General features: G+C 37.2%; 1 protein-coding gene across 9 annotated transcripts in view; it reads right to left on the bottom strand.

The window, feature by feature from the left end:
• Nucleotides 1-27139, bottom strand: part of ANKRD27 (ankyrin repeat domain 27) — a 58911-nt gene that overhangs the window by 11541 nt on the left and 20231 nt on the right. For 6 of the 9 annotated variants that reach the window (XR_012996280.1, XM_076349164.1, XM_076349170.1 and 3 more), the window contains exons 2-22: nucleotides 24779-24909; nucleotides 23492-23602; nucleotides 22284-22440; nucleotides 20624-20778; nucleotides 20239-20298; nucleotides 20088-20141; nucleotides 19939-20004; nucleotides 19785-19861; nucleotides 19288-19409; nucleotides 18254-18332; nucleotides 17248-17380; nucleotides 11970-12062; nucleotides 11019-11146; nucleotides 10491-10573; nucleotides 9578-9693; nucleotides 8703-8795; nucleotides 8126-8323; nucleotides 7743-7802; nucleotides 7512-7631; nucleotides 3828-3872; nucleotides 3372-3440 (exon numbers count right to left, since the gene is read on the bottom strand). Coding sequence is in view for 8 of the 9 variants with exons in the window: in XM_076349164.1 (XP_076205279.1) it covers nucleotides 3372-3440; nucleotides 3828-3872; nucleotides 7512-7631; nucleotides 7743-7802; nucleotides 8126-8323; nucleotides 8703-8795; nucleotides 9578-9693; nucleotides 10491-10573; nucleotides 11019-11146; nucleotides 11970-12062; nucleotides 17248-17380; nucleotides 18254-18332; nucleotides 19288-19409; nucleotides 19785-19861; nucleotides 19939-20004; nucleotides 20088-20141; nucleotides 20239-20298; nucleotides 20624-20778; nucleotides 22284-22440; nucleotides 23492-23602; nucleotides 24779-24880 (2121 nt within the window). In the remaining variant the exon portion in view is untranslated. Of the gene's footprint in view, nucleotides 1-3371; nucleotides 3441-3827; nucleotides 3873-7511; nucleotides 7632-7742; nucleotides 7803-8125; nucleotides 8324-8702; nucleotides 8796-9577; nucleotides 9694-10490; nucleotides 10574-11018; nucleotides 11147-11969; nucleotides 12063-17247; nucleotides 17381-18253; nucleotides 18333-19287; nucleotides 19410-19784; nucleotides 19862-19938; nucleotides 20005-20087; nucleotides 20142-20238; nucleotides 20299-20623; nucleotides 20779-22283; nucleotides 22441-23491; nucleotides 23603-24778; nucleotides 24910-26437; nucleotides 26457-27139 lie in introns of those variants that run through there. The other 3 variants (XM_076349171.1, XM_076349166.1, XM_076349165.1) reach the window with 2 other exon arrangements.

The raw sequence follows: 27139 nt of genomic DNA, 5'->3' as shown, positions 1-27139 counted from the left end.
AGCAGTGACTGTATTAAGCCTCCATTATTACACCATCTGGCAATGTTAAGCCTGACATCTATCTAGTGTATCACTCTGAGTTTGTATTGTGCCCAATGAGACAAGTCTTTCAGAAACTCAAGACAGAAGCGGGAATTAAATTGGTCTCATAATCCAAGGGACAATACAGTAACAGTCACCTTTTTTTCTAGGTGCATGAAAAGGGCTCACATCACAGCACTCAAAAACCAAGACAAAAGGAAGATCAGGGACTCGTGTGTGGAGGCTAGGTCTCTCAGAGCTCCTGCAGATCATGTGGGACTTCCCAGACACAGCAAGTTACAGGACTACATAGTGGGTATGAAGCTGTAAAACATGTCATTTTGTGAAGGGTTTTCCCATTTGTACATGTCTAAAATAAATATTACTGTCACTTCACTTCCCCCTTTCCCTGCAGACTGATCAAGACTCTCACAACTGACACTTTCTCCTTCTTCTATCACAGCTCAATACTGCAGCTCTCATTATCCAAATACACAGATCTCAACATACCAATACCAGTGTCTCACCAAAAATCTGAACATGCTACTCCCATGCATACCTCTTTATAATTACAGTGGAATAGCCACTTTTTTTGGTTTAAATGTTTTTTGGTCAAAAGGTTAAATGTACTTTTAAGCAGAGACACACCGAAGCATCTCAGGAAATGGTTCATAATCTTCCTTTGCCAGTTAACTTGTTATCTAAAACCTTCTTTACATTGCAGAGTAACACACTTCCTGGAATATTTAGCAGAGCACTCCAAGGGCACTGTACCCTGTATGCCAGACTTATAGCTGCTCCACAAGATTTATTTTATACAAAAGATTTGCTTTTTTTGTGGTGGATTTGCACATATCCATTCCACTAGAAGAGTCAAGACCAGCTGGGTGGAAGGAATTTCAGAAGAGTGCCTAATCCAGTATTCTACGCTGAGACAAAGTCAATTCTTCCTTAATACCATTAACCGAAGTTTGACCAATCTCTTCTCAAATACTTTTAACAGAAGAGGTTCTGTAACCTCCCAGGTCTGTTCTAGTGTCATCCCACTCTAATAATAAAAGGGTTTTTTTTAATTTGCTTGTTTTTTTAAATCCAAGAATCTTTGTTGAAAGCTGAAAGGTTCATCCATCACTAGGGAGCCATGGCACCTGACCACCAAATCCAATCACTAAGAATGAAAGACCAAAAATTGATGTTCAGCAGTATCGACTACTTCTACACCATACTTTACTGACTTAGAGCCATATAAAGGCTTTGTTCAAAGCAATATACCATGGGCTAAGACAATTCTTAACAGTCTCCACCAATAATGGAGCTATAATCATTTTCTACCAATTCAGCAACCACTAAACACGTAAAAAGTACAGTTTGAGAACCTCCCCAAAAAAAGCTCCTGCATAACTCTGAAACATATTTTGGGAATAAAGTTTAATCCTTTCCTTACAGATATTCCCTCCATACCGTCCCAAAATATTTCTTTCCCGCTATAGACACAGAAAATTTACCAAAGTGGGCTAAATTTTATTTTCAAAATGTAGAATTAGTTGCCATTGAGTCAGCTAATTAAAATAACTGTCATTGATTAACATCATTATCTCCAATCTAAAGCATACTTGCTTTTGAAGTTCGCAGGTGCTACGATGATGACAAAGGTTGTTTTCTGGCTTCCTGAACAATCACAGCATAATATTTCTCTTTTTTAATCTTCCAGTTTCATAGCACTTTTTTCTAATGCCTCCTCTTGCAAAACTCAATTGGCTGTCACAGGGGAAATCTACAACAGCACTAATGACCCTACGGTTGCTTCTGTTCCTATGGGGACAGACCTCAGGCTGTCAGAACAAGATAAGAGTTTTTAAATAACCGTGGTTTTTAATAGATATGCAAGCTGTAACCTTTGCCATCCAATTGGACAATTCTCTTTATAATGAACAGTTTTACATGAACTTGAGTAATGTGGAAAGTAAAGCCACAAAAAATAAGGCGATTCTGTCATCTGAATGCATAGATTAGATTTCTATATGCTTTTCATTGCTGATATCTGTTAAGCAGTGCTAGATACTAATTTTCCCGCAAATGATAGCACTACATTTAATTTTCTTTAAATATTTTCATGATGCACTTTAGATTTTCACAAAGTCTGTGAAAAGTTAATTGTAATACATTCATGTTTACTACTTGCGAGGAAGATGATAAATATCACCATTGTATGTATTGCTGCTTCTTGAAATGACTTAAGGGCTGACCTGGAAATAATTACTAAGATTAAAGTTACATTGTAAACTAGGATAATAATATTTTATTTAAGAACTAAACAGTTCCTTCCTCTATCAGTTGATAAATTAATTTGTTTCCATCATCTAACTGGAATAAAACATGAGAGAATCAAGATTAACATGGTGTGTATTTCGTGATGCAGATTATCTATTTTATTATGACTGTGTGATGCTTCATTAGTATCTGTAACTCCTGGTACATATCACCTAAACAAATTTTTCAGAACATGTATCCAGCAGAGAAACCCTGCATTCTCACATGGGTTCATGATTTTGCCCTGTGAACTACAAAACAATTAAGAAATGTACAGCCTTACATCTTTCGAAAGACAAAACTTCTAAAGATTTCTGTGTCATCTTCAATTTTTCAGTAGAATGACATTGGAAGCACCTTATTGTTCAAATTTGCAGGAATAAAGGGCAATAGTAACTAAAAAATATGTCAAGACAGGTGGCAAGTATCACAAATTACAGAACATCAACTCTGAAACTGGTAGTATTATAGCCATCAGCTATCTATTTGAAGTGAAATCCAAACTACAGGAAAGTTGTATGCCCCTGAGAGGACTTCTCTGTACCGACTGGTGTCACCTAAATTTCCTCTCTGTATGAAATATTAATAAAAAGGTGTCACAACAAACAAACTAAGAGCCCATTTTTCATTTATAGTACCTACGCACAATTATTGCATGCAGTAAACACACAATAAAGAGTAGACAATATTAAAAGCATTAGAGAACCTGGCAATTTAGGAATCAAAAAGCATTTGTGGATTTAAAAACACTGTATTACTGGAATGCGTCCTAAGTCAAAAAACTGCAAATTGTAAATCCCACCATTCAATTTCCAGAACTGGTGCACAGCCCTGCCACTCGAGCACGTGCATCAACTCACATATGGGAAAAGATACGATGTGCTTCTGTGACATAGGAACTAGCAACTGGAAATAACAACACTTTCTATTGGATTTGCTGTCAAAAATCAGGTTTACCTGAAAACTCATCTGTTTTGCCTTTTTTTTTGTTTTGTGCTGACTGCATATCCAGTCCAATATTGTGACCTCAGTATACACACCTTTTTACAGTTCTGCAGTGCACCATGCTCCTCATCTAGTAACAGCATTTGACAGTGCAGCTCGAGCACCTGCAAGCAAATAAATTGCTCTTTCCCACAATATTTCTTTTCAACATGCCTGCCCTGAATGTTGTTCTTCCCAAGTTCTTTGCATCTCCTAGAGGTGACTATGCATACATTTTTAAATGACAGGCCTTCACAAAGGAATTATTCAATTTAAAGTAATTTCTTTAGTGCAAGAGGTCATGGAAATGTCAAAATAATGGGCCTTAAGGCACTGTAGGTAAAATAATTTGGGGACATGGAGCGAATATTCTTTGTAAAAAATGAGTTTTGTTGCTGAAGGAACATATTACCTAAAGCATTCTTCACTTCATATTATTTACAAATAACTTCCTCAATTTGAATGAGGTAAATTGGAATTCAATAATATTCAACAGCCATGCTAAGACTCACCATTTCCAGATCTCCATCAGCAACTGCTCTTAGGAGTTTTTCCACCTGTGTATGAAGAAAACAATTTATTTGCTTTGTTAGTACTGTTATTAAGCTGTACACAGAAAATCCTGTGTCCTTTACTAACCTCCTAAGCTCATATGGCAGGATTACTGCTGGCCCATTTCATATTTGTTGATAAAGTTTTAAAGGAAAAACCTTCTTCCTTTATGAAATACAAAGGCTGTGCAAGGCCTGTGACCATTTGATGATCTGACTTGCTCAGTTAAAGACAAACAGTACTTACCTAAATAGAGGACATGGAGTCCACACATAAACAAAGCCATGTAAGCTGATATACATTATTATGCCGCTTCAGCAGCAGCTGACCATGCGTTTCTGTTGTGAACGTAACATTAAAAATCCCTACTCGAGACAAATTTCTACCCTGATAAACACTAGTACTGTTTGGACTCTTGCTGAGCTACTATATGCTACCAGAAGCACAAAGGATGGCAGGTTTTATTTTGCTATTTGAGAAACAACAGTTTAAGATGAAAAAGATGTTTTCCAATCGTTCACTTCACATCTGCAGATTACTGGTTTATTCCTATGTTAAAAACCAAACTTTTACAAATCTAACTTGATTGTGAGTATGAAATTTGTTTTCTTACTTAAAATCTGGAAAGATATAAATATCAAAGGGTATGCATTAGCAAAAGCCAGGTCTCTCCCACTCAGAGTTATTCCAGGGGACCAGCATTAGACCCATTAAGTATGTGTATGCTGAGGCCAGCTAATGCCTGAGCACAACTGCTTGGTGTAGGTATTCTCCTGTTTATGAGCTCTGCAGGGGGGGCAAGAGGTAAGTGGGGGGGAAGAAGAGATGGAAGGTGCTCTGCAGTGCACTGATGCCATTCCCCTGATCCCTCCGATTGCTTGTGAAAGCAGGAGAATGAGATGTACTTTGATTCTCTACTCTCTACTCTCACATGAAGGAGTCGAGATCTAACCTGATAGAAATGCCAGTAAAGGGGCAGGGAGAGTCCATTAGTACTATCAATAGGCAACTTGTCCGGCCTCTGCAGATTGTTGAAGATCATTTAATAAGCTTTGTGAAAGTCTGTTTCAGCATTATAGCAAATTATTCTAGCACTGTGCCATCATCACCAAAGATGCTGCTGTGTAAACAAAGTTGTTTCAATATTAAGAAACATCTTGCGAATTGAAGGTGTCATGGAGTAACAGCTACAGTCACGCTTCAATCTTTATCTAGAAATGACTGTCTTGCCGACTCGACAGCAGTGTTTGGCAAAGCAAACAAGGAAGAATGAGACTAAAAGGAAGTTAATGTTTTACTGGTCTGATCTCTTTCTTCAGGGTTTTAGCAGAACAGGACACATCTACTGGCGAAAGATCAGAGGCTAGATTAAATCTCTCCATCCATTTTTATCTCTTTTTAGGAAAGCTGCTAAGTTTTATTTTATTACTACCTTTCTAATACAAGGTGAAGCTCCTTGAAGTCATACGCTAGGCACTCAAGGCAGGATTCCTCTTGCCTAACTTTGAATGTCTAAAAGTTAGCTGTCCAAACCTAAGCCAGTCGTTTAAACTCCCTCTCAGGTAACTACAGAGCAGAATGCAGTCACAAACGACACTTGAGTGCAACTCAGGTCAAACTAAGCATGTCTGGGATTAATTTCTCTCTGGAGGTACCAGTTTCTCTCCACTGACTAAGGAGGGAAAATAGATGTCTAAAGTTAAGACAACTGTCTTTCAGACATCTGAAGTTAGGCGAGCCGAATCCCAATCTCTACACATATACATCTAAAATGGACTATATATACTAGGGAGATCTGTACCTCCCGTAAATTTCCCCTAATCATATAGGATAATGTCACTGGAGAACGTAAAGGTCTTGATGATTTTCAGGAGCCAGTCTTATCACGTACAAGATGCCTAACAGTAATAGCAAGTGACCCACAAGCTCTGATAATTTCTTTCCAAAAATAACTTCCTTATAGTTCTAGAAACTGCCTCAGGCCCTAGCAGTGGAGAAGCATACAACATCTGTTATGCAGCTTATAGATAATTTAAGAGTACTTAGGGAAAAATGTCTGCTACATGCATTTCCCCATCTTTCCAGTTTGCTTTCTCACTCCTCCATGGAACAGAAGTACCTTCCTTTAAATGTAAAAATAGATGAAACAAATCTACTGCAATTCACTTGCATGCTCAGTTTTTCTGTTGCTGAACAGAAATTATGCAAGGAGTTATTAGTTCCAACAGAGGAAGTTCCAAATTTACCTGCCTGGTTCTTTTACTCTCTCTTTTCTAAGTTGTAATCAAGCCACATACAAGACATACACCATGATTAGCTCATTTAAGCAGAGTTTAATTCACCAGCAGTACTGACGAATAAAGATCTAACTGCATCCCCTTAATCCCTGGTCTAAGCCTTTAAGTCTGGAAAACTGACCTTATCAGCTTCCCATGACTTCCAGTGGCATTCCCTTCATGGAGCTCCCTCAGGATTAGGCCCTTGCTTCTTTGCTCAGTAAGAATAAGAGCAGTGAGCCCATGTGAAACTTGACAAACAGAAATGAACTAAAGCTGGATTACAGGAGAAGGTCATTAACCCCAAGAATATAAGGTGTTAGCTGCTTGTAATCTTTTTCCCTGGTTTGAACTACAGTCTTAGCTCTTGGGTGTGATAAATTTGTTCCTTTAAGGAAAAAATAAATCCTCAATCTATGAGGTGAACTTTTACGTACATTAGACCTTATTTATAGTGCTTGACTCTGTACAAACAAGGAGGTAGACTCCTACATTGAGGCTCTCAGAGTAACTGATAATGAAGTGTGAAGTAATAATGTCCAGTCAAACTTTACATCTTTGAGTTTCTTGAACATTTTTAGAAAACAGAAACTTTTGGCAAGAGAAGAATAGCAGGAAAAGGAAGAATTTGAATGTAGAGGTGATATGGAGAGAAACAAAAATACTAAGGAGGTCAATTCAGAAAAAAATTGAACAGGAGGACTGGGGAAAAAAATAAAGAGAGAAGCATCAGGAGGAGTGGCAATATGACAGTCTTAGGAGGGGATAAATGGGAAGTATGGATCTGAGGTCCCACATGAAAAAATTCAGAGGACAGCATCTTGGTTGGTGTGGACAGAGCAAAATCAGCAAACACATTATGTGCAAGATATTTAGTATATAGTGTGTACTTCGTCACATTACAAAATTGATTTCCTATGCCTATTTTGAAAGCTTGTCTTAACATTATAGTTCGGTAAGTTGTTTGATAGTATGCCTGTACTAGTCTCTTTTCCCTGACAGAGTTTGTAAACTAACAATGGCATTTACTTCCTGGACAGGACAGCAAGGTCCTTGGGGCACTAACTGCCATTATAATTTTGTAAACCTCAACAAATTCTCAAATTATGTAGTTAACTGCAGTAAATCTGAACAACTACTCCAAACGTTTTCAATTTTTCCCCAGAAATAACCAGCAGAGCAGTTGATACCATACAAAAATAAGTGTTTAGATACTGAGATGACAAGCACCTGAGGATAGCAGCATATAATTTTCCAAGCCAGACAGAAGGCTACTCCTGAAGAAGCAGTTTAAAACAGTGTTGCAAAATATCACTTTTCTAGCTTCCTTCACTTTGCTTATTGTCAAAACTTATACCTCAGTCTTACCTCTTTATAACTATTCTTTACTTCTTCTTGCCTTATATCAGTTGATGCTGATGACAGGCTTGAGACAGATGATCCTCTGCTGAAAGTTTCTGTTGAGCGCTGAGGAGACCTAAGTGGTGACTTAAAGTTGGGAAAAAAACCCAACAAAACACAAAACAGAAAAAGTTACATATCAGATTAAGCAGGTTAGACATAGGCAAAAAACATTCAGCAACTTGCATTGGTTGTTACCTCAGAAGCACTCTGCCCTCTTTCAAACGTCAGATAGTTTAATTCCATCAATGACAAAATCTGCATAAAAATATTAATAAAGAGAACAAATGTAACTCCACTTAAAGAAGAATCTACTGACTGAAACACAAATTAGCCAACAACCTAGTATTAGTAACGGATTATGACAGAGCAGATTAAAAGTACCCATTTACAAGTTTATGTTCTACACCACAGACTGTATTCATGCTATTAGATCTAAAGTCTGACCCTTCTTCCTTAAAGGCAAACATACATTTTCACTTTGATAGTACCAGACCACAAAACCTTATTAGCAGGTAAACATCTACACCTCCATGGAATTGCATCAGAAAGAAATCAGGCTAAAAGGTAAAGAGGAATACCTTGGAATTTAATGCACACTGTAGGGAAGTCTCTTTCATCCGGTTTTGAATTTCTGGATTTGCCCCATTTTGCAAAAGCACTTCTATGATCCCTTGATAGCCCCAACGAGCAGCTATATGGAGAGGAGTATCTCCCTTTTCATTACCAATATCTAGTCTACAGGAATGCAGATCATAGTAGACTAAAGCTTTGACACACTGGAAAGAAAAGGAAAGCTATCAATAAATTATAGTATTGTCTCTCAATTCATATAACATTTGCAATCCTAAAAAGGTTTTTTCATTGCTGCTCATATAATCCATTGCCTAAAGGGCAGGCTTTTATGGTTCAGCATCATTAAACAAAGAGTTAAATAACTCAGCTAAATTTGCACGACACTACTATCTTTAATGTGAATGCATAATAAAAATTTCTATGAACTACTGAATAAAGTCCTAATTTACAGTGTTAAACAGTTAGCCTCCAAATCTTTTTTATTTACTTTTTAAAATATGTAAGTTCCGTGCAAATTGGCATCACAGTTTAATTCCATTCCATTAGAATGTCCATTTAGTTTGTTACAAAACAATTACTTACATCCTCATGACCATAAGTGCAGGCTAAATGAAGTGGAGTATTTCCATTATTGTCCTGCACATCAGTACTTGCCTTATAGTGCAATAAGAGAAGCTTAAAAGAAAAATAAAAGCAGACGTTTAAGTGACTAAAAAATTAATGGACAAACAATTGTTACTCTGTAGATTCCTTTAGGTTTCTAGCATGATGCACTACTTCATGAAAAACTAGCTATGTCTCCTGTTTCAGACACTACCCTCTTGGCATTACAGTACTGGTTTTGCCCTACCCTAAGAACCAAATAAAAGCTGCTTCTTACATATTCAGAGTTGTCATTGAAAAAATGAATCATCTACTGCCGCAAACACTGCAATACATATACTACATAATTTATATTTTAAAAGCCTATGTAAGTGAAGACACAGCTTAATTTCAACAATGCTAATTGAAGAATCTCACATATATAAAATTCAAGTACACAAGAATTAATGTAGTCACACAGTCTATCCTAAACACAATGTGAAGTCATTTAATTCATTCCAATGACTGCAATGGTTCTTCTGTCTTAATCAAGAGCAGAGATGTTAATAGGCTCTCCATTTGTACTATGTATTAGAGAGTTGTATTAATAAAATGGATTAATTTTCAGGCATGCATAGCTGCCAATTGCTTGGTTATTACAAATGGCTGAAAACCTTGCAGTATAGGAAAAAATAAAATATCATGCAAACTACAATGATAAAAGATCCTCAATTCTGACAGCGTACACAGTTCTGGTAAAAGCTTCTCAGAAGACCTAAATGACAGTAACAGTAGAACAGCTTAGTAAAAGTCATATATTTATAATTTAGGCTAAGTATTTATTTTTATTTCTAATTAGGCCTTTTGGTGCTTACTGTAACATTTTGATATCCCTTCTGACAGGCAAGGTGAAGTGGAGTTGAACCATGGTAATCTGTAGCATTGACAATGGCTCCTTTGGCTACTAGTAAATCCACTAATGATGTTTGCCCTTGAAAAATATGCAGACATTAGAAGAAAGAAGTAAACTTTGCACAAGAACATTGCTACTTTTCAAATTCAAACACAAACTATAAACCAAGATACCCTGCATTTCTGCATACTATGTTTCTATATACTGTATATTCACTTCCTTGGTATTTGGGTGGGGTTTTTTTTTTGCAGATTACTCAAGGTCAAAGCTCCATAAAAGAACCTCCAGCTAAAACCAAGCTACGCTTGTATCTTACGAGTAAGAAAAGAGTAGAAAATAATGCCATGTCACATAAAGCACTTTCCTATTGGGATTCAAGATAATAATAAAAAAAGGAAATAATTTATTAAAAAAAACTCACTAAGAAAATTAATACATCTTCTAATAAATGTAAGATCAATGGCATAATAAACATTACAAGACAGGAGATGGTACAGATCTACTATGCATAGCCAGCTGCAGGAGAGAGAAGGGATTAATTTCTCAATCTGCCAGTTCTTTAAAACAAGACTGGTTTCTGATGACACATTTTTACTTTTTTCACAGCTGAAGAAAGAACTACTGTGGTTACCACTAAGGCAAAAGTAAACAGCCAGCAAACAAAAAACAACAACTTAGCCATAAGAAACTGAGCTTAAAAGAATATACAATAACTTCCTTCAGTCTGTGCCAAGATACCAGTTTCCACAGCAAATAAGCAGAAAACAATTTAATACAAAATTCACTCCTTAACACAAAGTTGGAAAACGTGCTAACATAAAGATAAGGAACATAAGGAGTAGAAAACACTAGTGAAGAAAACCAAGAATACTCACCACAAATAGCAGCTATATGAAGTGGTGTATATCCCCGGTCATCTCGGGAAAATGGAGTGATAATGGAAGGATCATTCAGTTTCCTTTAAAACACAATGGTTTAAAAGCAGCTCAGTTACCTATGCAGCAGTGGTAAGGAGAAGAGAAAGAGAAAAATTGCCAAGACCGACGAAAAACTGATTTTGGAACTTTTTATCCTTTCACATTGACAAATTATTCTATACAGAGCTTTACATTTTAAGACGTGGTTTTGTCCAAGATGTATAAGTTAGGTTCAAGAGAAGAAACATTTCACACCACGTTTACCAAAGCACATACAGCCTCCATCACAAAATTGGCTGGTTCCAAGGCATTCGGTATTCTCCTAATATTTCTTCCACTTTTTCAAACCACACAAATGTACACTACCACATCCCAAAGTGCTACCAACTTCCTCTAGAACCAAAAGCAGCGTACTTTCTAAAGTAAATCTTGGATGAAGACTTTTACATAGCTTTTTGTGTATTTGTGGAGATGAAAAGTGCTTACCCAGAAACTAGCTTCTCACATTTGTCACAGTAACAGAGCGGATGACACATTTTCTGTACAGTGTCCTTATCACTGTCACCTTGACTTAGTAATCGCTCCACTTCCTCCTGACTACCTGAAGCAATATGCTATGAAAAGCCAAGAGAAGAAAGAGAATGAAGAACCTATATAAAAAGCCTCCTTTTAAGAAAAAAAAAAAAAAAACACACAAAAAAAATAGAGTAATTTACTGAAGCACAAAACGAAAGGAACCGATTATAAAAGACATGTATTCAAGCATTAGAAAGCAGAAGTGAACAATGTCACAGCAAAAAAAACCCTAATGGGCATTCAGTATTAAAAAGAATCTGTTCTTGGCTTACTTCACTTTCTATAAAAAATTAAAACAATTCCTATTGTTCTCTTTAGACTCAGTCACGAAATTAAGCTCCCTCTGTGCAAAAACATTTCTATAAAATTACTAATTCTCTAGCCATAAGCTGTGAACACATATAATTAGAAGCTCTGCTTTGTGTCCTTGTATAGGCAAAATTCTTTTAGAATGACAAAGAGATTAACATATAATATGAAGTAGCTGTCAGGTGACCACATTTAAATTATTTCAGAAAACTCTTTCAATTTCAAGCACTAAAAGCTGTGAGAGACAACCAGATGGTAATATCACATCTGTGCGTTAAATGGGCCAATCAATACCAACAGCAGTAGCATTTCATCCTCATTTGCTTTCATGTTTCTTATAACATGCTGAAATCCATAAGATTATATTAACTTGGTAACACTCTGGTACAGTAATGCACTAGATTCAAAACACACTTTTAGCATCTACTAAAACACATTTCGCAGTACTAATGTAATTAATGCTGCATTACATTTCAGAAAAATCACAGAAAGGAAAGGAAATAAACATGCAATACGTAGGTACATACATATTCTGCCATAAAAGTTATTAACCTTAAATAAGTAGTCTATTGGAGTAGCAGACATCTGGGACAACAAGTTCATCCTTTGTCTTAAAAGCAGCTTGTCACACAGTTTCTCAGATTCCTGAAAATAAAATATATAGATTGATTATCTATATACTCATTTACAGGCAAAAGTAAAGTACCTTAACAGTAGAATTAACTTTTAGAAACATTAAATACTGTATTTACCACTTATGAATTATCAGATGCACGTAAACCCTAAGTCAGTTTCACATTTAGGATTCCAAGACTTAAAAGACTGCACACCTGCTGTTCAAAGGAACAATAAGTAGATGTTCACCAGAATATTCCTTTACTGTAATTCTCCATGAACTAACTGAGCATTAATGAAATTACAGTTCTACCATCTAAAAAAGAACACAGCAAAACTAGAAAAGACATAAAAAAGACAACAAGAACTATAAGAGGTGCAATGCAGCTTTCTTACGAGGAGAATTTAGGATTCTTCACTCTGGAAGAGATTTGACTGTGCTACAGCGGTCTATAAAAATCACAAAAAGTCCAAAGAAAACATGCAAAGAATGAATATCCACTATTCCTCAAAATATAAGAACTGGGACGCCCAACAAAATCATCACACTGGGGAGGTCTGGGGAGGGAGCGGGGAGAAGAGAGAAAAGAAAAAGTGTTCTCTTATTGTAGAATCCATTGCCATAGGTTGTTGCAAAAATCAAAAGTATAAAAGGACTTCAAAAGGCATTAGACAAATTCACGTAAGACATGTCTACTGGTGGCTATTAAAAAAGATGACCCAGATACAACTCTGACTCAAAGACTCCACTGAACTCTCTGCTACTTGCTAGAAAATAAAAGATTGTACCAGGTGAAGCATTACTCTGCAGCAGACTCATTCATATAGCATTTCCTACTGGTCACTTCTTGAAAATTAGAGATTGAGCTAAGCAGACATGTAGTGCGACTCTCACATCGGTACTTCCCATTTTCTGAGAAATCTGAAGATACACTTCAGGATGCACTAAAGAATGTAGATGCTTCCAAAACCAGGTGAAAGTTCTTAAGTAGAGTCAGATTTTGAAACGGCAACATTGAGCCTCACATGAAATAAAACAAACAATCTAAAGAAAACACTTTCTAAGAAAGTAGATGGAAACACTTGCACATAATTGATTCTGATCAACCACTGCTAATGTTTGGCAGTGAATATCATTTCTTTGGATGTTATTTTTGGATAATGACTATCTCCTTAGAAATGGAAAGACTCACAGCATCCATCAAACTGAAGACGACTGCATTTAAGATAAACACCCATGTATCAGATAAACTTTGATGGTTTAGGATCCAGGCTATAGCTTCTGCAAATAAGTCTGTAAAGACCAGATATAAATGAGTAAAAAAAGTCCAACTCTTAACATTAGTAAGTCAGCACGAAGTTTAAGAAACTAGTCAACTGCAAATAAACAAGATCACTTTAACACCAAAAATAGAGTTCAGATTTTCTAGAAATTAGATCACTCAAGTTTCAAAATCAACACAGATGCCTCTCATAAAGCTGTCTAAAAAAACCTTCATTTTCTAGCAAATAAGGTAGTTAAAAACATGTTTGTGAAGTCTAGAGATAGAAGTTTGGATCTGTACTTCACAGTAGGTTGGTTGTATTTAGATACATGAGTATGACAAATATTCACCAATCTTTTCAAACCTAGGTACTTTAGCTAAAGATACCCAAGCATATCTTTTCAGAATTACAAGGCACGTTGCACTAGCCTCCTTGGAGAGATTCTTCAGTGTGATCAGGAATAACTTCCCTAAGAAATATTTGATCAAAAATTTTATTAACTAGAAAAAAAAGTTAAAGCTTTACTGCTGATACAAGTTTCTGAAGTCTAATCAGAATTTCTAATATGAATACTCACAGACAGCTTTATACTTTCACCATGGAGAATCTAAGTAACCACTAGCAAGACCTACTGTAGTTTTAGTACTGTTCCTTCCACAGTGTATTTTACAAAAGAAGTGTTCCCCAAGTGGAATAATTATTTTGAAGAGTCACTTGAGACACCAATCCTTATGTAGAGGTGTTATTTATTATATAAATCAGAAAAAAGAGTTGAAACTATGTATCTTCAAAAGTGAAATACAAAATGGCAGAAGAATCAGGTATTAGTTGAAGTATTAAGCAAGTCTGGGCCTTCAAAGACAAAACTTGCTTGTACCAGCTTTACTTGCACTCCAGGAATTAAAAAAAACAAAACAAAAACCTGCTTCGCAGTTACTCTCAGGTATTTTAATCTCTATTGTTGTCCTGGTTTCAGCTAGGATAGAGTTAATTTTCTTCCTGAGGTTAAACCACAACAATTGTCTAGAAAAATACACATCCAAATACTAATGATCTTTTTATCTAACACTATCTACTCGAGAAATGAAATATTTGTACCTATGAGGGTGTACCTGTATAATGACCTATCCAAGGTGACTTTCACAGATTACAACTGATGATTATGTCCACTCCCCCTCCCCCCAAATACTTTATTGGCCTCAGTTTGTGTTCAAGTCTTCCTTTCCTGGCTTCTCCCACCTGCACCTCCTCCATGCAAACTTCATTGCCACCTACAGCTCTTTCCATACAGGAACCAAAATGCTGCCTACTCCCTAGTGGGTGCCTCTAACTCCCTACTGTATACCTTACTTCATCCCTCTGAACTAGAGGGTCTTACTACACATTAGCTATGCATAGGAACATAACTAAGGTCCAATACATATTAACTAGAGTTCTAATTAAATAAGGTTGACAATTCCCAGAAAATAAAATGGAATCTTCCGTGCTATGAGTTACATGCTCCTCTACTCCCCACAACCAAAATGTCTCTCTAAGACTTGCATGACCTTGGGTGAAGGGAGTTGGCAGGTGTCTCCTAAGTGCAATTTTCTTACTAACATGAAGGTGATAATATGCCCGTTGCTCCACAGGGTACATTAGTTCCCTGCTGAGTTTTCTTTATGTAGTTAGCTTCATTAGGGATTGGACAACAGCATTACTCAGCTGCCAGAAGCTCCATCTGAAGCCAGCTATAAAATTAAGTGTAGCCACATGAGGGGCTATAATGAAGCCCCAGGGCACAGCAATGTTCCTGCTTACTTAAATCCCACAACCCCTTCCAGCACCATCTGGAAAAGGAAACCATGGGGCATCAACATGACAGCTGCTGCTGCTTTAAACAGAAAGTCGATCTCCTTTGCCAGAGAATAAAGGAAGTATCTCAGCTGATAAGTTCATGAAGGGAGAGCAATGCTATCAGAAGTTTCTACCATGTTCCTCCACCTCCTCACTACCCTTTTCCAATTCCTGTCAAGGGGCTATTTGCTACCTAGTTTCTTCCTCTCCATTGTGTGCCACCTTCTCCCTTACCCTACACTAGAGAAAAGGGTGGTCTAGCTCTTTCCTCTTCAGCTGTGCTAGAGGGCCAGGGGTCACCCACTTCCTTGTCTTCAAGGTTCTGCTGCTTTCCATCTCTGGGTACTGCCTTCAAGCCATGTTGACTCCATGAAAGGCAACGTAGAAGAAAGGAGGTCCTGTTGCACACTCACTGTACACACACTGAAGTGAGAAAGTTAGAGGCTAGCACTCTAGGTCTGGAGCTGATCCAGCTGAGGTATGGACAGAAACACTTACTGCTTGCTCTTATACTGGTGCAGACACTAAGATAAGCAGTATGAGACTGCCTTCATTTAGAATTCTCAAATATGTACTTCATATTTCAAGACAGATGCCTCCCAGAGAAATAAATTAGTATCTTAATGGCAGTGGCACTTAAGTTATAACCACTTCAGGGCAATCCCAGTATAAAAAAAACAACTGCTATCCTTAGCTATATAAGGAGGGACAGGACCAGGCATTTGATAGGAAACAGTTTTTATTCTAGAAATTTAAGAGCAGTATATTCTTTTTTTCAGCTTGCTGGCATTGTTGTGGAAGACAATTCTACTTTGGTTCCAGTTCTCCATCCAGACCACCAGCATTGCTATTTGTATATTAATTGTTAATGATAGCCAAGTGACTGCAGGAAGCAAAATTGTTTGGCAGGTTGTTTTCCTTTTAAACTAACATTTTTATTTTTTAACATAATTCAATACAGCATTACAGACAAGAAATACCACAGTCTCTTTACACAAAATGGAAAAGTGCTTTTTTCTTGGAGTGTACAAAACAAACCTATGTATGACAGGTTCATGGAAGGATCCCAGAAAAGAACAAAACCAAGAATAACAAAAGGCTAAAAAGGTTACTTTAAGTGCTGCTTCTTTAAGATTGTGCCCCAGGTTGTCCCATCCCAAGCCCTGCACACTGAGCCATTATCCTGGCCCCTGCAATTAGATTCCAGTGCTTTGCAGTTGGGCAGACTGAGACACATTGAATTCACTCTGGTTTCAAGTTCACTCCTTTTGATTTCCACATCAGATCAGGAAAACCTAATTTTGCAACAGTAGAAAGTTTTACAGGAGCGGTAAGACTGGATTCCTTTACTAAATAAGCTACAAAGTTCTTAAATTGTAGAAGTTTCTAAAGTCACATCAATATCATCCTTGATTGGCCTGCAGGGGTTTGACCTGATTGACAGAAGGTCAAGTTGCCCAGTAGGAAATAACTCATACATCCACAAACTTCCTGCCCCTGCTAGGTTAGAGATCGAGAGCCCAATTTGACCTTCAAACACCACCTTATCATAGTCCTGCCACTCCCATTAAACTATCAGCTTGGTGCAACATAGTAATCTGCACTGCAAAGATTGAATTTTTAGAGTACGATGATTTACTGAATAATTCTAAGTCACACTGCAACCTCCATTCTGCTAGCATAGCTAAAGCTTTTTAAAGTTATTAAAGAAAAATCTGTTTAAGCTATGCTTACTCTCAAGTACTGCATTACTTTCACAACCACAATAGAAAGAGTACAAACAGGAGATATTAGACTTACTGAAGACTCAACTGTTGAAAATAGTGCTGTCATTTTTCCTCCCATCATATGAAGAGGCAGACTTGACATTTAACTACTTCCTCAAGGAGTATACAATGAACAACAAGTATTGCTACAGGATTAGGACTTCATTGTAATCATTTAGATTTTAGCATTTGCTTCAGGTATGGTTACCTCAACCCATTTCTTTAAGTGCAAAAAAGGAACTCTTATGTTAGCTGTTTGTATCCTCTGACTGAATTTACTCCCGCGGTGGTACACAGTCCTACAAGCTTATCAAATACACATTTGACAGACTTTAAGAGTAGCTTACTGTTGATCTGTCAGAGAGGTTGCCTTGCCGTATATATTCTATTGCAGCCTCAATTGAGGTTAGACAGTATCCCAATTCATCCTTCACTGAACTGCAAAGCCTGAAGTTCTTTATGTAACTCAAGTTGGCCATCCTGAAATAAAAAAAAGTTAAAGCCATGAACCACTAAAAATAAGACGACACTAGCACGACATATCTTAATACTGCAACCCACCTTAGGCAATCCAGGCAGACAATAGGTTAAGAAAAAAGCTTCTAGAAAGATTGTTACGCTAGCAATACAACGGCTGTTCTGAGCTTTGTAGATGGATCAGAACTCTACTTATCTCAACTATTCAGTGGAAGTTATTAATCGGATATAAGGAATATGAAGGACAGCATAAGGACAGCAGCGGGATATTGTTTCACATGTTTCAAACACGTTAATGTTTCAAGCACCATAAGCACCAGTGTAAAGTGATAGCTACAAATGAAAGGAAAAATGCTCATCTCGGATATGGGATACACCAACACCAAAATTCAGTTCAGGTACAGGTGGAAGGTTTAGATATACTTTTACTGATAGAGAGGAGAGATACACACAGCAGCATAGGCTAGCAGCAAGCAATTAAGCATTCAAATCTAGATTCCCTATATGAAATGTATCGAACATCTAGAAGCTGCATAAAGGTTTCACAGCTCCAAACACAGATAAGGAAGGAGCAGTCTGAAGTCTGTATTGACATGCAGATTTGGTATAGAGATGGCCTCCCATTACAACTTTTTTCTAGGCTGGGAATCAAAACAGCAAAGACACAGCACTTGAATTTCTGGTAAGTCCTTTATTTGGTCACATCTGTAATACATCTTTGCTGTTTGTGCTACTAAAAATAGTTTTCTGCATTACATCAGCCCCTCTTACACTTTCAGTACATTATTACTACATGTTCAGAAACATTTGCCCCTACAGCAGCATTACATCTAAGATGATATGATGGAGCTCTGTATAGCCAAAATAGTTACATACCAGTTTGGGATTTCTGTTTTTACGAGCAAATACAGCAAAACAGAGAGAAGATCATCTGCACACATGGTTTCCATGTTAACTAAAAAAAAAAAGAATTTACAGCTGATGTTAGTCATGTCACAGTTCAAATCAAGAGCAATACCTATAAATGGAGTTCTGCTTCCTAAGACTAAGGGCCAGCTCTACTAGTAGAGAATACATTGAGTAACCAAGGCAGCCCTTCAAATGTTCTCAGTCTCCCTCTAAAATAGGCTGCCAGGAGCTAAAAAACAAATACAGCTTGTACTGTAGAAATTGTGATATTTGACTAGCATCTCCTCCTTCCTACACAGAAAGGGCCAGAGTACTAGCTCAAGATTTCTGAAATTCTTGAGGGCAAAAACTACCCTCTAAGTTGATATACTTTTCCATAACCCAGGAGTTTTCCTGAAGAAAGGAAGAGATGAAGTAGGGAAAGCATAAATTCACTGTACTACTCCATTTGCTTAGTGGAAGTATCTTCTCTCTCCAAGCTAGATAAAATAAATACCAGGTAAAGAGGTCCATGCTTTCCTATCACAGAATCATTTCTGTAATCCATGGTAGCACTTTGAACACAGCATATAGAAGGTTTGTTTGTCCCCCACCAACACTGCATTTTGCAAAAGATGCATCTCAAGAGTATCAATTTCAAGATTATCAGGGAGCACAGACAAATACACAAGAATGATCTAGCAGCGATCCTCAGTGTTAAAATGGATCACCCTCAGTTCTTCTGCATGAGAAAATATCCTAGCACATGCAAGCTTGTCACATGCTCCAGCTAAAACATTTATAAGCTAACCAAGTACCCCACCTCACCCCATGAGAAACAATGCTGAAATGTCTGTCTTGCCTCCATTTTGCTTTGTTTAGAGGCCTGCAAGGCAGACCCCAGTCTAATTGTGTTTAATCCACAAGCGCTATTCAAACAGCTGCTTATATACTAAAGTGCTTTGTGTGTACTGGTTAAGAAAAGAGTTTAAAATTAAGTTATTAATTCACTAATTACTGACCTCTTTGGCTAGGAGATTGCATAATAATTTGTACCACTTTTCGTAGACAAAGTAGCTTCTGTTGAGGGGAAGAACATTTGTTCAACTGACCCAGTTCTCGCTTTGCACGTGGTATATTGAAACTACAAAATAATTTGAAAGAAATTGTTAGCATACAGAGTTCCTGTGCAGGATGTCTAGAACCCAAGTTTTAACTTATTCAGAGCTGAAATGAAGAATGGTATTAAAATATTCCCATCTCTACTCCAAGTACACTTGCATTTCTGCACCCTGTAGATTGAGGGAAGCATAAGAATATGAAAGCAAAGGAAATAGCAATCAATGCAAAGACTGCTGTAAAATGACACCTGCAAAGCTTTACTTTTCCATCTCAAAGCAATGAAGTATAAGAAAAACTTGCTATTGTCTGAAGGAAGACACTTTTTGGCTGGCCTGAGACCTATTTAAGACATGATCTCAGTGACTCCTCAAAGGGTCCACAATCATACGTCTCTCACCTGAACTCAGGCTTCACTCCAATGTCTTTTTGCTGCAGGTCTTGAAGGCTCCTCGTGATTTTGTTAAAAGCAGCATCCTAATCAATAGAAAGGCAACAGTTTTTTAAAATGCATTGACTAATGTAACTAATCTTTAGCGACCAAACAAACTTACCTCACTTGCCTCAATAGTCCCCACATATTTAAAGACTAGATCATAAATAGCATGGTGGATATACATCTGCAGAAAAAAAAAGTACTTCAGGGATGAAAGGAAGAGTTAAAAAAGCTTGCTAATTATTTTCCTTCATTTCAGATGCTTACTTCAACTGCTTGTTTAATCAGATTCATCTGCTCTTCTTGCTTTGCAAGCATCTTCTAGAAAAGGAAAGCGATAACAACAGCAAGAGAAAGTTAGATAATTTATTGCTTAAGTAACACTATGTACTATGTATTTAGTGGAGTAAGTGTTTACCAAGTGCGAATCTCTCAAAAGATGCTGGAGACATTTGGTATAAAGTGCATTGACAGAATCCTGTCGGGGGCGGAGGGAGAGAAAAGAAAAAAAGCATTCAGATTCAGGTTAATCTGACTTGAAGCAACAAAGCACGAATAAGCAAAGAAAGGAAGTCTTCCCTGCCTTAGAAGTGTGCACTATGGTAAAGTGTTTAGCTAGAAAAATTGCCTTTACCTAATAGTTAAGATGTGGTAATTCACAACTATGAATTCTACTTTCTCCCTTCCCACCTTCCTCAACTCTAGACTACTCTGACATAGAAAAGCTCAATAAGACAAAGATATCCAAAGCAGTAAAGTGCATTATATTTAGTAAATTAAACATCAAGAAGCAAGATACTGACTATGTAGTGGCGGAGGCTTTTCCTTTCATGTTCTTTAAATGTTCTGTAGAAAGATCCTATGTATTTATCAAACCTCTCACAGTGCCTTCCTAAGAATTCTCTAACATCTTCAATATTTTTAAGAGCATAGGAGTTTGATGAAGCTGTAGATTCACCTAAAATGAGAGCCAAGAATTAACACATAGGTTTAATATGTATGCACGGTAAAGTACTTTCTGTTCCTACATACACAGCCAACTTGTGTGCAATGAAACATCAATTCAGCTTACTATACCTTTAACTGAAGGTATTGCTTTTAATCAGAAGAATTTAATACATCACATTTAGAGTAGGCTCTCTTGCCTTTTATGTCAAGTATTTATTTGGTATAGCTAAAACTGATTTCACATGGTTTTTTACCCTGGGGTAATCTATTGCCACATACACAACTCAATCTGAGTGCAAGTCAAGCTTGAAAGTAGAAAAGCACATTACAATATTGACTGAGTGCCCACGCAGGAAGTCAGTGTGCTCTAAGTGAGCTGTAAAAATCCCATCTTGGATTTTTACATAACCTATTCTTTATTTAGACACGCTTTCTCTGAATGGGAAAGCAAAGTTGCTTCATGTAAACATTAAACCAAATCCATTTTCCTTCTGAATAAAACAATTGTATCTCACTTAAAATTCATACTGCCTTTCCAAAAATTTTTTTCTAGGCAAGTCTTTCATTTGCAACCAAAGGCAGCCAACTAATAACAGGCTTAGATCTCATTCATTCCAAATTACTTTTGAAATTACAAATTAGCTCACTTCTGAAAGACTGCTATCTGACTACATTAAGTAATGGCCAAAAAAGGAACACCACAAGAATAATTTTTTAGATTTAGATTAATATTTACAGAATTTAAGCCCATATGTATGCCAGCTATTTTTTTTCAGAAAAACTTTCATACTTCCCTCACAGTACTATTTTCAGACTACCCTAGTATTATTTCACTTTATCTGTTTGAAACAAGTGATGACATTATGTATTTAGGAAGACTAGATGTTTTTATTTCAGAAAAAGCATATGTTTTAGGAAGCTTATGTTCCTTTTAATTAGTAAACACAGACTGTTATACAAATTCACAAGGATTCCTGTTACATTTACAGCTTTAATAGTAGCCTTGGAAATAGTGTTTCAGCCTTATCAAGAGCACTTTCAGTACTAGGACAAAAACTAACACATTCAGCCTAATGAGACAGACCACCACCAGAAAAGCTGCTACATAGCTATGCTATACAACCTCTAACTACTGACAAAGTGATCACTAAAGAATTTACCTCTGCAGTTTTCTGTGTATCCACCTTGCATCTCAAGACACATGTCACATTTAAGACTTTTTAAGCAGTCAGCACTAAACTGAGCATGGCTAAAAAAATCATGCTGGATCAAGTATTCTGCAGATGATTTTTAGTGCTGAGACTGGGGCATAGACCCTGCAGAATTAAGTTTGCCTGGCAGCAACTTAATATTTCTCTCCAACAGCATACCAACATCCACTCCAGCAGGCTAATAAATGCCAAGAGCTTTCAACCAAGCCAATGCTTTTCAGAATGAAGGAAATGTATTAAGCTTAAACATACTAATTTGCTCACTGTGCAAACAAGACCCCCAAGTTAACGCTTCAATACGTACTTGAGCTTTCTGTTTTTTCCAATGGATGAGCTATGCACAATATACTAAAGCTTTCTTCTTTTTCATTGTAAAATGTTTCCTCAAAAAGAACAGGTACTGAGAGATTATAATTAAAACCAGTTCCTAAAATGATGAGGTTTCCTTGTATGAAGATCTCCTGAAACAAAATGAAAACCAGATCAAGTGTAAAACTCCGCCAGAAGAAAGTTACTCTTTGGCTTCTGCATTGCATAGTTACATTCCCAGGGAAAGAAGAGAATCTTGTAAGACAGGAAAGCCCCAGATTCATATTCTTGTGCTGTATAGACACTGAAACAAAGACTCCTTCAGTCTACAACAGCTAGCTAAACCTTGCTTATACTTACTTTCTTTATATGTCTACTACTAGAGGAGGTTTCAGACAATCTCCAAGGTCTAAGTGACTATTTGCAGATTTTAGAGCACTTTTAGTAGAAGGGAAATTGAAAAACAACTTAGAATTGGGGCCTAAGTCCAGCTTCAGAAAAACACCACACATCTTGTCTACATTTCTCACGCTCAGCTTTATCTTCTTAAGTAACTCCAGTGAGGACATCTGCAGTAGGAAGATCTAGATGATAGCCTGCAAACAGGTGCAAGATCTCAGACTGTACTGCAAAATTACAAGTGAAAAAATGTGATCCTAGGCAGTGTCAGTATTGGTTATCATGGCTTGCTGCTACATTAGTCAGTTTCTGCTCTACTTCCTGAACTGAATTAATACATCAGGCCTCAGATACAACTTGATACCATCAAAGTTTTGTCTTAAGCCTTGGTGAACTTGCATCTGCATACGATATAGGCAGGCTACTATTTGCCTGAAAGCTAGACAGACAGTTCTTAACTAAGTGATAAAGACCCTTCTGCCACACCAGAAAATTCCTAACAGTCACAAAACACAGATAAATTGACAAAGTTGCTTTGCCAACGTAGTAAGCTGAAGTCAGAGGCAGTGTTAACATCTGAACAGGACAAGTATTCTTGTGCACATGCCAAAATACAGCTTTTTCTAGAAAGCAGTATATCCCTGAAAATTTTGGCTTAGATGGGCAACATACTACTTTTGCCAGTTACCTCTAACTCCTAGCTACCTCTCCTGTTACCATTAGTTCACACTATCAGTCATCAACTGCAGTGAATCATTTATTGGAGTGTCCCCAAGCTACATTCAGATATCAAAACAGAAATACCTTTCCATTTAAGGTCTCAAAATTTTCTTCTAGCGGCTTCAGAACATAAGATTCAAACTGGCAGGTAGACAGACTGTTGCTTGAAAGGCTTCCTTTGCATGGAACTAACACCTGAAAAAGTTAGATGATGCTTTAGGGAGAAGTGCCATGTATCACCAGCTACACACCAATAGCTTTTGCTCTTTAGAGGCAAGCAATTGAATCTGGCTTACAAACAATTACTAGCAAATGTATAGCAACTATAGGTGCTTTTGTTTAAATAAAAAGGAAAGGCCATTGATAGACAGACAGTCCGGTGATTAACCTAGAAGTTATATTTAGTGACTTATCTGAAAAAGGGTAACAGATGTAGCTGATGCAAACAACACTAAGAGGAGATTAAACCTTAAAGTTACTTAACACTAGTCACCTGAATGAGTTAAAAATAGGCAGCTAGTAAAAGTGAAGTATATTTTCAAACTAAAATGAAAATCCATCAGAAAGAAGAAAAAATCTAAGACAAGAAACATCTTGGGTTTACTGCACACCAACAGATTGGCAGCATGAGACAAATTCTTAATTAGAAAGCAACACATTTACTACAACAAACACTGTATACATGCTGAAAAGAAATAAATCCTGTTGTCAAGGAAGAAATAAGCATGAAGCAAGTGGTTCTTTCAGTACTCAGCTTTCAGAAATGGTGTTAGAATACAGACAGAACTGGTGAACAGATTTTAGCATTTCAACTGATCACATCGCCATCTTAAGTAATACACAATTGAAAGAACCCTGTCCAATTTAAGGCTTAATTTTATAATCAGGTAACAATAACCCTCGAGTTTAATGGAGTCTCCACACACTTAATTTTGGATGAAGACTAATTGCAGAATACCCAGATTAGAAGTCTTAAGGACTGGAGCTTTTATTCCAGCTCAGTTTAATGGCTTTATTTTGCTATGTAAAATGCTGTCAGAAATGAGTGATTGTCTATCCACAAGGGATTTCAAAAGGTCAATCCCATTTTAAGTTACAAGTGGGAAAATATATAACTTTAGTTCATAGCAAACAAAATAAGCTTCCTGTAAAGTTTAGAAACAACACCAACTTTGACCTGTTGCTACCATGCAATATATCAAGAGGTCCATATTAGTAAATAACAAGCAACTTACACTAAAGTTGCTTTGGTTCACTTCCTAGTTTTGTGGGCTTGCACTAATCTTTACATGTGTCATAGCAGGCATACAATTTAAATACATATAGCTACTATTTAATAAGCAGCTTTTAAACGTACTTATTTATACTTACAATACCATGGAGTTCTGCAACTTTGCTGCATAGATCAGGACGCCGCTTCTGAATGGCCAAATAAAAGGGATTTTTCAAGATATCTTCATCATACATAGCCATATGGACTTCAGATATTCCAAGGAGATTTTCTAAAATACATATGGAGAATGGTTAACATATCATACATGGCATCTGTTAAAGCATAATATTTGGGAATACCTAGGGGGCAGTTTGATTCCTCTTGTCTAAAAGGAAAAAGCAGTTTCGGATCTTGACGTAAACAGCCAATGGCATGCTTAAGAAGATTACTCAGAAGTTATTCAGAAAGATTATTTTCCATGAATATACATTTCCAATTACATAGTAATCCTCATAATGTCTCCTTCGGCCTTCCAAGTGTTGGAGTCTAACAACGCATGCTATGTTTAGACAAAACTTAGGAGAGGAGGAGAGAAGTTAAGATCTACATTATTACCACTGTGATATACAAGCTAACTTGCACTGCTAAGGTCTAAAACAAGCCAAAGGACACAAAACAGCTTCTTTACAGCAGATTCTACCACATCACAGGACTGATGCTTTTGCAGTATGCTCATGTAAGTCTTAAGACTCACCCGTGTAAGGATTACTGACTGACACACACCAATGAGACACCCAGATAGTGTAACAGGAACCCTTGCGTAAGGCAATCCTCAACTTTCCAGGGAAAGTCACAGGAAAGAGGTACACCAAGGAGATATGAATATCCATGTCATAATTAAAAAGTCACTGTGAAGTGCATCATTTGTGGTCATCTCTACTCCCATGGAAAAAGGCTCAATGATCTGAGGTCAGGCTGATGCATACCATTTGGCAAAACAGCGAGCAAAAAAGTGACTGGTGACAGAAAACCCAACCTGTAGGCACCGGAAAAAGCTATCACTAGGTGTGTCACAGGGAAAAGATGATCTCTAGCAGCACTAGACCCTCAACTGCTGGCTTCCTCAATTCTAGTTCTCTGTAAAAAACTATGACACATCCTAGACACAAGGGCAGGAAAAACCCTAATAGGTCCCTTCTGGAATAACTTCAGAATTATTTTATTCAGAAGAATTGAGTTTAACAGGCTTACAAGTGCTTAATTAACTAGTCTGTGCTATGTCTTTTCCCCTCATCCAGCTTCCCTTAGAAATCAACAGAAGTTGCATAATTTCCTCATGCAATTTCAGGTATATGTCCTAGGAAAGGGTGAGAACAGCAGCAGAACTTTAATTTAAGCAAACCACCTTTACACAATCAGTATTCCCCTGTTTTCTTAAATGTGGGATTGATTATACCTAGCACATTATTTGCTCAGTGTGAGCTTCTTACGCTTTTTCTGTAGCACTTGTAATATCTTACTACCTAATGCTGTACTGGTACTAAAAAATGCCTCTCTGTAGATGATGGAAGAGACATGAAACCATTGTATGGCAGTTTAATAGAATGGAAAAACAGACACCCAACTCCCACAGATTTTTTTGACAGCCTTTCAGTTTCAGCTATACTGTGAACTGATCTATAGTCTGTTAACTGATCTACAGTCTGGTCCCTCCTTATAATTAGGCACAAGGAGAGCTCCCTTAGAGAGCTAAACACAAACACGATCAGCTAAAGCTGCAAGTCATTTCCACTATAAAGTTATAACCAGTTACTTACAGCTTGGACAACCTCAGCCTGAACCACTGAAGTTTAGCAGTGGCAGATAACTGCCTCAAGCAGAGTTTTCCTGTGAAGTTCCAGATAATGGTTCATCCGCTTTCAAAACACACAATAAAACTAAGAGCTTCTATGAAAGAATACTAATTCAGCAGTCCAAAAACATTGTTGTTTGGAGCACAAATCTGAAGTTTGCTTACACGAAGGGGAAGAAAATATTTGGTCATTGACACCTTCAAAAGACTAGCCAAGTTCAGTAACTATGAGATTTCAAACCTAGAGAAGTACAGCTTTGCACAAGATCTGTCCTACCACAGTGCCTTGGTAAACAGGATGATCACCAGTAATTCCACAGCTGATGATGCTATAAACACTTCCTGGCAGGCAGCTGTAATCCAAGTTCAAGCTGTGGGCTTCCTCAGCCAGTGGTGGGGGAAGGAGAAAAGGCAACACAAGCCCAGTGGCAGGTCTGCTGCAGGAACACAGATATCTCAGCCCCGATATTCCATGGATCAGTGATAAGACAGACCTTAATAAGCAGGACTAGTTAGCTACAAAAAAAAACCAACTGTCTGCTGAACAACTGGCTAGGCCACAATTCCAAGTAAGATCTTAAATGACTGCAGCTTACAGTCCAAACACGAATCAGTGACAATTTATTATATAAAAGTCAAGCACCAAACAGGGCTATACATACAGACA

Source organism: Aptenodytes patagonicus, chromosome 11 (assembly GCF_965638725.1).
Source record: "Aptenodytes patagonicus chromosome 11, bAptPat1.pri.cur, whole genome shotgun sequence".
NCBI lineage: Eukaryota > Metazoa > Chordata > Aves > Sphenisciformes > Spheniscidae > Aptenodytes > Aptenodytes patagonicus.
Note: the sequence above shows the minus strand (reverse complement) of the source record. Positions and strands in the feature narration are given on the sequence as shown.